Source organism: Micropterus dolomieu, linkage group LG04 (genome assembly GCF_021292245.1).
Source record: "Micropterus dolomieu isolate WLL.071019.BEF.003 ecotype Adirondacks linkage group LG04, ASM2129224v1, whole genome shotgun sequence".
In the NCBI taxonomy this organism is placed as follows: domain Eukaryota; kingdom Metazoa; phylum Chordata; class Actinopteri; order Centrarchiformes; family Centrarchidae; genus Micropterus; species Micropterus dolomieu.
The window spans coordinates 29,414,115-29,426,612 of record NC_060153.1 but is presented as its reverse complement, the minus strand read 5'-3'; the positions used below and the strand labels follow the sequence as shown (position 1 = coordinate 29,426,612).

The window sequence follows — 12,498 nt, the reverse complement described above, 5'->3', positions numbered from 1 at the left end:
GGGGGGGGATGAAAAGTGGAAGACAGCTCTGCAACAGGCTATCTTTATGAATGACATTCTGAATGATATTTGTTCCCACATCCGCCAAAGAAAAATCGACAAAATCCTATTTAAACAATAGCAGCACACACATTTACACCCATTCTTAAAATCATCATCATTTTGAACAGAAGGCCATTATTGCATATAATCACCCAGTGAGAGTAAAGAGTTGACAGCCTTTGTCAGCTGTATAATGCAAACTGGCACATGCAGCAGTGGATAATGTCTTCTATTAATGCAGCTCTAAAGAGGCACAACAACAAAAACCAGCACCGGCCTTTCAAAGTGGTTGTCTGTGGAGGAAGAGGCATCTGCAAATGCATCCTGCTTTTCTTTTCTGACAGGAGCGGAAAAGGAAGCAAAGGTTAAAAGAAGTTAGAGGGAGCAACCTTAGCTTTAACTGGACATGCAAGAGAGCCTGTCTATACGGCTTAAACCTTTCACTCCTCAACAGATAATGTTAGAAGATTTTAAACTTGGTTCTTTGTATGTTACACACGGGGAATCTCTTTATTCACTATAGCCTGTTAGGTTGACCCACTTAACATCAAGCCAAGTAACCATGACAGTTATGTCAGTACAAATCACAGTGAGCTTCAATAGACAGTATACGTGGATAGTATATGTTGAGGGAGAATATCAGTGATCAATTCAGCGAATACCAAAATATCAGAAATTCAGCTTTTAAGGACTTTATGTCCCTCTTTACCTTGAATAAAACAAACCTTACCTTCTCTTGCATTTAAAAAAAGAACAATGTTTTGATGGCACAGTAAAGGCTTTTGCTAGATCCTGTGTCATCAAACAGAGAGATTGCCTACTTTACTGTTACATTACACTTTGACTTGGCAACTGGGCATTACAGACCACCTGGCTTGTGCATTTAATCATTTACTGAAACCAGAGCGCCTTGGCAGCACAACAAAACAGGAATAGCAGAACAATGAAACCGGTATGAGGAACATCTCCTTATCAGAGCAAATCTTGGAATTCCCACTGAGGTGTGAATCATCTTTACTTTCCGGCTGCTTCGAATTTAGAAAGCATCTCTTATCTCGCTCTTGCAACTCTTGATCCATTGCTTTGTGTTGACCGAAGAGCAATTTAGCTTTCAGTGATGCTGAATTCAAGCTGTGCCTTTTACAGTGGGCTCCTGCTCTTTAGAATGGCAAGATAGAGCAGTCATCACAAAGGCCTCTCACTTCAAACAAAGCATGAGGTAATGGACTTTTCTATTAGGAACAGGCATACTCAAACAGATACATCAGGATAGCTCAGGCCAAGAGTCCCTGGACAAGATAATGATGTGGATGAAATTGATGCTCTATTAGGTCTATTAGCAGTAATGGCAGTTAATACGGATTTTATCATATTAGGAATCTATATCAGGAAATGTATTCTGTACAATAGACATACTTCAATGTGTGTCTTAGTATCAGAATATCTATGTGTAACAATTCGTTCGCCTGCCCTTCGGGCCTGTGGGTAATAACCGTCTACAAGTTCTTCTTCAATAATCTTCTTTAATCAACACCAAGATCCCAGACGGTACACACATGAGCTGCGTTTTGACCAAAGGAACTATACCCCAGAACTAGGAACCTTTGGAGGAACTCACTGTTTTTCCACCGGAGGGACCAGGATCTAAATGTAGTTCTGGGGTCTTCATTTTACCCCCTAAAAAGTCCCTGCTCAGGGGGTAGTATTTTCCGAAAGTACCGGGTACTTTGGGGGGGCGGGGCTTGCCGTGCAGCGGTGTGTTTACGCTAAATACTGGGTCCTAAGTTGTTGTTTTAAGTTTTGATCATCAGTTTTGATGTTTGTGTTGCTTTCTCTGTGCTGGAGTTATTTTAAGAACGTTATGGCTTTATCCAGTTTGTTATTAAATGTGTAACGGACTTTATCGTGCGTCTCTTCATCATACTCCCCCACAAAAAAGCTGCTTTAATGGTCAAGCAGTTCTATAGTTTTTCATTATATTCCAGTCAAATTTGATGTTCATTTATAAATGTTGCTCATGGATAGTGGTTACAAATAAAGGAACCTGTGCATCGCTGTGTACAGCCAGGCCTACAGCCAACGTCAGCTGGTTACTTTGCCTAATAGTTCGCAGGTCTTTAGACCACGGTGGAAACGAACACAACAGAGGGCTGAAGGAACCTTTTAGTTCCTTGAAAATAGACCTGGGGACTTAAAGTTCCTGGTACTTTTGTTCAAAAGTGCCTATGTCTCCCCCTGGAAACATACAGGTGGGAACCAAAATAATCTGAATTAACAAATTATAAGGAAACAATTTCTGTGTATCAATAAACTTAATTCTGCAAGTCCAAATAATTTTATATTACTGCTGCTGTACAATAAATCCTACCACCTTATACTGCAAAGTTTCATAAGCAACATAAATTATTATCAGAAATTAAGTAACCAAAATCTATATGTAACTAAGTAACTAAGGTTACATATGTAAGAATACATTTTGTATATCCTTACAGTTTACCCTGATCACCCTGTTGTGGATGCATTTCCTTCCTCATAATTATACAGTTTTTGAACATTTTACATCCTGCATTGTTTACAATGCGTGTGTTAGCTTGTAGTCTTCTGAGAAATCTACTAAAGCAGCTGAGAAAAACTGTAATAACCTTAACTAATTACTCCACGAAGTGGATGATTAAACTTTTGACCAGTCGGTCTCCTCTTTACCTTCAGTTGATCTGGGATTAGTTTGGGGTTGTGAACTGCAATAAAAGTATTGCCATGTTGTTAGCACTTGGCACTGTCCTTTGGGCTATAATGAATGTGTAAAGAAAAACATTCACAGCGATCCATGCAACTTTAATATTTCACTCTAAACCAAAAGTGTTGGTCTGACAGACTGACTGAATGACCAGCTGGTGCCCTCCCTAAAGCCACACCAGTAGCATGGCCAAAATATATGTGGGTGGATTAATCTGAGATACATAAAAACTGACAGTCTGTGTTCTCAATGCTCTCCATGCCAAGACATGTCACCCTCAGTTTTACCCACTGGGATACACTAACTTAAAGAATTGCATTCACCACATTTCTTTCCTCCATTTTACACGTACATCATCTTATACATCTCTTATTAGTGTATCAAAAAATAAGCTGAAAACAAACCAGCTGACAGTTGAACTTCAACAGAGAGAGAGATATTGAAGGGACCTTGTGGCGTGGAAATAGGACACCCATGCAGTGACCCACTTTGCATGAATTATAGATTCCATTAAAATGTCAGCATGCTCATGCTCAAGTCTCACCACCCACATCTTCATACACTGCAGCTGCCACGCTTCTCTCCTCTCAACTTCTGTCATCCTCGCTGGTGTCTTCTTCTCTCCTCTTCTCTTTACTTATCTTCTTTCCTCTTCTGCACTTTTTTCCTCATCATTTTTGTGGTGCCTTCACACCTCTTTCTTTCTAACCCCCCAATTATCACACATGCATGCCTGCTGCAGTGTCTGACACACACACAGAGTACTAGTAGTAATTATTGAATGATATGATTATTGATTATGATTATTTTGTTGCATGTTGGCTGAGAGTTTGTTTTGCACTCCTGCAAAATGGTGGCAGCCTTTATAGAAGAGACTTTCACACCTCGGTTGTGGAATTTTGTTTATAATGTTGCTTGTTCTATTATTTGTTATTTGTGCAGTGGTTTGTGAGGGGTTGGCATTTCATGCTGCGGCAGGCTAAGCAAAGGATAAAATTCAGGATGAAAGAATGAGAAACAAGTTGCACCGAATTATCATTTTTAATTTCATAGGCATTTTCTAAAACTTTAAAAGCAGCTTTTTTTTTTTAAAGCAGATCCTTTTTTGCTCTCTCTCTCTCTCTCTCTGTCTAGGCATACGGCATGCATGCATACATGTGTTGACACATATGAATAGAAGCACATCCACGCTTCTCACTACACCTGATAAAGCGATAAACTACTCTGTGTAGAGGACTATGTGTTCTCCCTCCAAAACAGCACTTTTGTCTCTTAAGGTAACGTCTCCAGCGAAGACGAAAAGAGGCTATTAACATTTTCTGCAGCAAGGTAAACCATGACCTTAAACTACTACCTTCTGAACTGCTTTCCTCTCATCCAATCTAAACACACACAAATGAGCTGAGCATAAGTGCACGTTTGTCCCAATAGTGCCCTTAGAACAAGAGATTCTCTGCAATTAAATTAATGGCCACCAATTTTGAAACTGTTTGTGTTTGAGGATAACATTTCACCAAAAAAAATGTTCATGTAAACTATTTGCAAGGGTCCTTTTCCTCTTATCCTTTATTTCTGTGTTGCTTTGTTTCTATTTATTGCTTTTTCAGTCCATAAACAGGCCTGGAGATTTCTATTTAACCCCTTCCCTCCCCTTAGGTTGTATTGTAGAAAGAAATCTGTGAATCACTGAAGGCTGTCAAGGGTGATCCTCATACACGAAAACACACACTAATCCCCCAACCCTCAGCCTCCACCGTCGTCCTCTGCAACCCTCATCCCCAGCCTCACCCACCTCCCTCGTCACATACTTTGCATTCCGCCCATGCTTTCAAAAGGAAGAGGCTCTCTCCATAGATGTACTCGCATGTGCTAAAGATGGGCGGATAGACGGATGGAAGGATGATTAGATGGACGGATGGGTGGATGGAAGTAGATGGCAGTATAGATGTGGCCACAGAGAGGCAGCCTGCCTCTCACAGCTGTTCACTCAGGTCCGTTTAATCTAGTGGTGAACAGGGGGGATCAGGGCTAGGCACCACGGATCCTGCCTCAGCTGCCCTGGGTGGGAGGTGCCTGCCTGCCAGGGGGATTAAGAGGGAGAGATGGGCGGGCGAGAGGGAGGGAGGGAGGGGAGGGACGTGCAGAGAAAGAGGATTTAGTTCCACAGGGGAACCACTCATGCTACAGGGCTGCAGCGTGATCAGGCTCGAGTAATCTGATGAAAGGTGAAACATGATGAGTGCAGTAGCACCTTGTAGGGGTGGCATGGTGACTTTACTGATCAACACTCACAAGCATGATGCTTTGATTCTGAGCCTTTCTACACATATATAGTCTACATTTTTTTACATGTAACTTCTAGGGGTTTTCTCTGGCTGCTTTGAGTTCCTTTTACAGTGCATGTTTATCAGGCCACTTAAAGTTTGAAACCTAATTTCCGTCAGTGGAAGGTGGGGGCTGTGTCCAACCATTTTTGTAGCATTTTCTTCATTTGAAGTTCTCTCTCAAGCTCCTTTTTCCTTCTTCACTTCACTGCTTTTGTCACTTTTTGTGATGACTCAAACACTATGAATGCCTTTAAGGAGGGACTGTAAAAACATGTCTCACCCTTCTCTATGACGGCAGAGTTTTTTGCCCAGCGTCAGAGAGTGGCTGTTCAAAATAGCTTTAAAATGTTTAGACGCATCCTAAAACCTAGTTTGTTTCAAGCAAACTGAAGCCTTTATCTTTTCTTGTTTATAGCATAGCTTGCCCATATGCAGTGCCTAGGTCCATATAGACACACCGAGATAACACGGGACAAAAACCTTAAAAGTCTCAAATTTATCAAGAGGAACACAACATGCAGTAAAAACAAGAGAAAAGTGATAATGAGACTAAATCAGAATCAACTACTTTGGTGAGTACAGTGTTAATTTACAGCTAGGCAATTTATTTCAGAAGCATTTTTTGTTATATTTGTTGAAATTCTCTTTACATCACGACAGCAATGAAAAATTAAATAACCTGTTATCTGTGGCAATTTGGATAATTTCAAACTCTAGCTGGATTTTCTCCAACACTGCCTGCCCCAGCTTTACCCGATACATCCAATGGATGGAGCAGCAAAAGTAAAACTTTTAATTGGTTATAATGCACTGGGGTTTTCCTTTGAGCTGGGCCAACATATTTCAGGTTTACCTTAGAAAATAAAATTCTATACGATGCATGAACAGAGTTTGGTCTTCACAAGTAGCCAGGATAGTTTGGAATGCATTTTGGATGCCAGGCAGATTAGAGACAAAACGTTGTGGGTTTGCTTGCGATGAAGTAGCAGTCCATCAGCGGTGTATCCCTGCCTTACGCCCAGGGCGTGCTTATGTTTGTGGCCTGCCTTGTATCTATAAATAGACAATGGGTTACAGCATCTCACACATACTGAGTGGATAAGGAGCGTGATTCTGCCTGGGGCGTCCCTGCTAAAAATGTTTACCTGTTACATCATGCAACACGCTGTACATACATTACAGATTATACACACTTCAACAGGGTAACCCCCCCACCCCCAGCAATGCCACATCAAATAGCTCCTAATTGAACTCACACTGAGGTGTTTCAGCAACGGTGCGTTTAGCCTGCCCTACGTTGTTGACATGTTAATTTGTCCTTTCTTGTGCTTCAACTACAGATAACGTCTCTCTGTGAGCATTTTGTTAACTTGTTCAGATTTTGTTGATTTGTCCTTGATTTTTGTGCTTCTACTACGGTTTAGTAGGCTACGTACTTAAATTGTTTATTTTCTTTTGTCTGTTTTAGCTCCGTTTATTGTTGATATATGACCGGGAGTCTGCACAGGGTGTTTTATTTTGAAAATCGACCTGATTCTCTATGCCATTCTGTGTCTGACTTCCTGCTCGCTTCATCTGCTCTGTGCTGCTTGATGCGGCTTCCGTCAAAAATAGACTGGCAGATAGTGTTGTAGTACTCGAGACCGGTCTTAAGACCACTTCTTGGACCACATTTGTACTCGGTCTTGTCTCGGTCTCGGACATTGAGGACTCGGGATTTTATTTCAAGACCATAACTTTGGGTATAAATTGCTTTTGCATTGTCTGATTTATTTGTTAACATCCTAACTTTGATTGGATGGAAAATATATTGCTTTGAATACAACCAGTAACCCTAATTAAACATGTGTTGTTCCCGTTAACGACTGTCACCCCTCCCCACGTTGGTAATCGTGGAAAAGGAGTGTTGAATAAAGATGCTCATATTGATTTCAGCTCTTAGTGTTTGTATGTGGGTGTTTTAATGGGAATGTGGATCTTTCAGATTAATTTGAGAAGTACCTATGGTCACGTTTTACATTTTACCGTGTGTCATGTAATGTGGGGAACTGGTCTTGTCTCGGTCTCGATAAACTCTGGTCTTGGTTTGGACGGTCTTGACTACAACACTACTGGCAGTGAATATTGAACTTCAGCTAAACTTTTTTAAAAAACAACGCAAATCGAATCGTAATCACAATATCTGGCAGAAAAATCGCAATTTGATTTTTTTTTTTTTTGCTCTGCCCTACTCCTACTATAGATGCATAAGCAACAGTGACATGATGCCACACCAACTGTGACCAAATCACTGACACTTTTTATGACCTGCCAGTTATGGGACAGTTTCTCTCTATTCCAATGACCCGTTATTGGCTTGGCCCTGAAGTGCCCTGAGCATCAGTTGGATTGATCAGATTGCTGGTGCAGATGGCAGCAGAGAGAAGCAGTCTGCCAGACTGCTGGGACATTCATTCGTGTGGGGCTGTCATGATGATGTTACTGGTCAGTGTCGACGGTGACTCTGCCACACCGGATGACTATGGTTTTACTTTATTTCCTGTCAGCGGTCCAGGAGAATAGACACACCATGACCTGTTCCTCAGTAAGTTTCACCACAGTGGAGTGGTGTTTTCTGAAATAGGATGGTAAAATATCGAAATGTGCGCACAGCAGCTTATTTCTGATGCAGTTGTTGGTCTGCTATTTTTTGGTAGGAAGGTAGTGTACACTGGGTTTATTATTGTTTCTCTGTCTGTTTCATCTGCATACAATACCAAAAAGCACTAAATTAGTTTACACCAAAACAATTAGCTAAAAGAGACTAAAAAGCACATTAGAGCTGCAGATTCTAGTAATATTTATCACTATAAGCAACCACTTGCACATTACACAGACATTGGATCCATTGTTAATGTATAAAAATTGATTAGTGGAGCTTTAAAGTCACTTGTTCAACTGGTTATGTTAAGGAATTTGAATCCAGTCTCGTCAGTCATACGAAAGCCTGACGTGTCTTTTCTTGCATCACTGGCATTTCAACATGCGTTTCCTAAACTTGTTCATGGAATTCCCATTTGTTCCCCCGACCGACATGTAAAGATAGGACGTGGAAGAATGTAGGACCTCTACGCTGTTTTGAAATAGAAAGGAAAGTAGGGAGAAGTTCTTCCCTTCAGTGATGAATTTGCGCGCACTTCTAAAATGACTGACTCACAAATTAAAATAATGATAATCCAGCACTTAATTGTTTGTACTATTGTGGACAAAAAATTATGATAGTACCATGTCAGGTTGTTTGGATTCTCATGTTCATGTAGTATCAGTGTGCTATTGCAAGTGGTTACTGAAGTAAGTTGAGTAGTTCAGTAAAACTAATTCCCTGCCTTTATCTGCTCCGACTAGGTTCCACTCATCTCGGGGATCCGCGGGCCACATCGAACCCCAGCTCGCCCTCCTCCTCTCCGCATACCCCCAGTGCCCTGGGCAGTGGCAGCTCTGATCCGGTGCTGAACGGAGGCCTGTGCTCAGCCGCTTACTGCAGCTCAGCGGGGGGTAGGTACACCCAGATAGGGAGCTACTGCCGCAGAAGCAGAGAATCAATCACCCCACAGGGGACTGGGTGGAAGCCATAATGGGACACTGAGCAGATGTCCTCCTGTAGTAGTTGAAAACAATGGCCAGAGCTTCATTGTCCCACCGCTGCAGTAGAAAAATGTTCGGCACGTGCTGTCATGTCATATAGCACTGTTACACAAAGAGGCCTGATGCAGTGTCTTTTATTCTGTCACTTAGTTTCACTTTATTCATTCAGCTTGATGTCGTTTAAGTTCAAGTATATATTATCAAGTTTGAATTTATTTGGCTACTGTACTTTTCCCATGTTTCCTAATTTAACATTTGGTTTCCATTTCACCACAGGAACAACCCAAAATTCACCAGTCAGCCTCCCCAAGTCACCTACGTTCCCATCAGGCCGCGGGCCTTGGTCCGACGAGTGTTCGATCTGTTATGAGAACACGGTGGACACGGTCATCTATGCCTGCGGACACATGTGTCTGTGCTACACATGCGGCCTCAAACTCAAGAAGATGTCCAACGCCTGCTGTCCCATCTGCAGAAGGCAGATCAAAGACATTATCAAGACCTACCGGAGCACGTAAGGGGACGGACGCCCTCGGTAAGAACGGCAAAATCCCAGAGTCAGGGAAAGAAATGTCTAAGTTCAGGGAATATGAACTCTGGTACTTTAATTTTGGTATATTCACACATTTATCGTTGGTTGGTTCTTTCACAAGGCCTTCACTGGGAAGGTCTCTTTCACTTTAGAGTCGCTGTCACAGCCTCCCTGCAGAGGCAGCACTTGAAGTGACAGGGGGATCCACGGAGACCTTTATTCTTACCAGAAGTGTTCGATCTCTCCTGGAATCCTGGAAAACTTTGAAGGAGAGGGGAAAAACTGAACCAGTTCCAAAAGTCTTTCATTTGTTGAGCCATGTCATAAGATTTAGGGACTGGGGCTGATTGTCTTGATAATAGTTCTCTTCCATGATGACTAAAGCTCTGAAATATGCTTTCAACCCGATGCATATTTCTGACTCAGTAAGAATGAACACCCTCAGCAGGTAATCATCTCAGTATGTCACAACTTTTGTCTGTGTGTTACTGATCATTAGAAAGGAGAAGTCATCCTGGCAGCGCCATGACGAAGTGATTTCTGTAATTATCGTGGTGATTATCAGTGAGTGATGTGCTTAGAGATGAAAGGCGGTGCTGAGTGTATTAAGTAGGATTGTAACACCTCTTGTACTCATATAATCTAATGTACCTTTATGGTAGTTCTATTGCAAATGTCAGTGGTAACTATATTGTTGTGCTAGCTAGCTGCTTGCTCTGCAGTGTGGTATATTGCACTGAAATCAGCATCGTCCTCTCAGAAATGCCCCGTTACTAGCAGAGAGGATAAAGACATTCATGAGTTCAAACTATCTAAAAACCTGCGTCCAGCAGACTCAGCAGCTCTGAATCTATGAAGGAATCAGGAAGTGGAGTGTGTGTGTGTGTGTGGGGGGGGGGATCAGTAATTTGGATTCTCCTCAGGGCAAGAAGTCTTTTTTTTAAGAAGATGTGAACTATTTTCCCAAACTCTACCTACAACCATGCCTGATACACTGTGAGCGCTCATGACAAATTGACAGGTCCTCTAAAACAGTTCCCATAACAACACGTAAAGTCAAAGGATTGTTGCCATGGTATCAAAAGCCAGCACAGCCTCCTGCCTTAACCCACAGAGGGTTCATTTGTTACATGCGGATGTATCGTATTCTGTGTTTTCTGCCGTTCTCCAAAACCCCAATGACAAATTACCAAATAATGCTGTTGTGTGGCACAAACTGTCACAACACGTTCACTCAGAGGGGGGGAAAAAAGCACACAAATTTAAAGTTATTTTTGTAACATAAATCCATAACATTTCCAATATTTAACTATTACATTGTGTAATAACCCTTGTGACAGGCCTTTCACCAGCAACAAAGATCCTTTACAGAATTAGTTTAGGGGCAGGGTAATAAAAAGCTCATATTTTGAATATTTGTATGACTTCTATCCCCTAATTTCATTATAAACAGAAATTTCACCTGTAAATACAACAACTCAGCAGTAAGCCATAGCTTATTATAGGACATCACTCGAAGCTGAGAGGCTCTTTTTTTCATTTTGTAGATCAATAAATGGGGCTCAAACCTATGCTGCTATGGTATTTGCCAGTAGTCTTCTCTGGGCAAATGCTGACATTGATGTTTTACACATCCCTCCTCCCACATTACAGTTTGATTACGCTACAGCTTGAAGTGTTAATTCACATTTGAATGTTAACTTATGTACTTAGAGAGAAACAATTTTTATCAGTGTGCTTGAATTGGGGAAAAAAAAAAAAAAAAAAAAAGAAGAAAAAAGTGTTTCTGTTTTGTTTTTTGAAGTTAGTTTTGATTGATACTCATGATTCTAAGATTTGTTTTCTTGTTTATCCAAAACCATGAGAAATGTATTCTTGTTTTTTTAATAGTGAGAATATAGAGGGTTTCTTGTACCTTGCAGCAATAAGAGATATTGCAGTTCACAATCAAAAGCTCATTGCTTTGGGGTGCAAGATGTAAACTCTGTTTTATTACAATCCCTGACTTTCAGATGTTCTTTTTGTAATTTATCTTGTGCCCTTGTTAGGGAGCCCTACTACCCGTTCTGTATTTATATCTCTCATCATTATATAGTGTGAAAACCATCACTGGATGGAAATGATAAATGTCACTTTATAAAGCTACTGATTGTAATCTTATAAATGTTTTGGCCAGCGTTGCTCTGAGACTCTGGCATGTTTCATTTTGTGCAGATACTCCGACCAAATTGAAAAATCTTTGATATTTTTATTTTTATTTTTTTAATACATTGTATAAATGCAATTCCCTTGGTACGAAATCCAGTACTCTGTTTGGGCTTTTTTAAGATTTACATCCATCAGTTTTGGACTACATTAATTAATAAAAACAACTTTCATGAATTCATACTAAAACAAATAAATACAATTTTGGCTGTAATCTGTAAATTATTTTGCACACACACTTTAATGAAAGGATGCAATGCCATTATTTTATTTTACTTTTTGCATCCAGAATACTCCACAGGCTCCTTGAATGTTACTGATCCTGTAATGTATATTTATTTGTCCATCACAGGTGTGTGGACTATTTCCTCCAAACTTGCTTTTCTTGTGTTTTTTTTCTTCTACTTCTACCGATATGACTCCTGTGTCTCCAGCCAGTCGCACAGCAGCGCATTTAGAGATTCTTTCTGTATATCTTAGTACTTTTTGTCACGCATGCATTATGTGTTCACTCTGCGTGAACATCGGGACCAACAGTACACAAGCATCAGGGTGGAACACTGTTTTGTGTTTATGTAGACGGGAAATCACTGGCTAGGAATACTATACAGATGGCCTTTGTTGGGACACAGCGGCTGAAGTACTTTGCAAAACTGTATTTTCTTTCTTTTTCATTTGAAACAAGTTTTTGTGAGCTCTCTTCAGTGCGAGTCGGATGATTGTGGTAAATAAACTTTCCAGATGTGTTTGAGCAAAAATGGTTTGTTTCATAATTGAAATGACATTGACACATATGTGACAATATTTTCTTTCATGGAGTGAGAATATAATACATTTTCAGGAATAAGAGACAACCATATTTGAAGGCTGTGTACCTTAAAAGCGGCTGTAGTTTTTTATGAAATTACTTATCAATTAATCACTTTTTTATTGGCTATTGGTGAACGGGTTGTAACCGCACATAAAAATGAACCACACGCCTGCTTTTTCGGGCGCTTGGAACTGCCATTAATCTGTGTCCGTGAAGGAAT

The 12,498-nt window shown here is 40.7% G+C and overlaps 1 protein-coding gene across 3 annotated transcripts in view; it reads left to right on the top strand.

The window, feature by feature from the left end:
* neurl1aa (neuralized E3 ubiquitin protein ligase 1Aa) overlaps positions 1–12,219 on the top strand; it is a 77,099-nt gene extending 64,880 nt beyond the window's left edge. For 2 of the 3 annotated variants that reach the window (XM_046046774.1, XM_046046776.1), the window contains exons 5-6: positions 8,491–8,640; positions 9,007–12,219. In XM_046046774.1, the coding sequence (XP_045902730.1) occupies positions 8,491–8,640; positions 9,007–9,248 (392 nt within the window). In that variant the 3' untranslated portion in view covers positions 9,249–12,219. The remainder of the gene's footprint in view (positions 1–8,490; positions 8,641–9,006) is intronic. The other variant, XM_046046775.1, reaches the window with a different exon arrangement.
* The last annotated feature ends 279 nt before the right edge of the window (positions 12,220–12,498 follow it).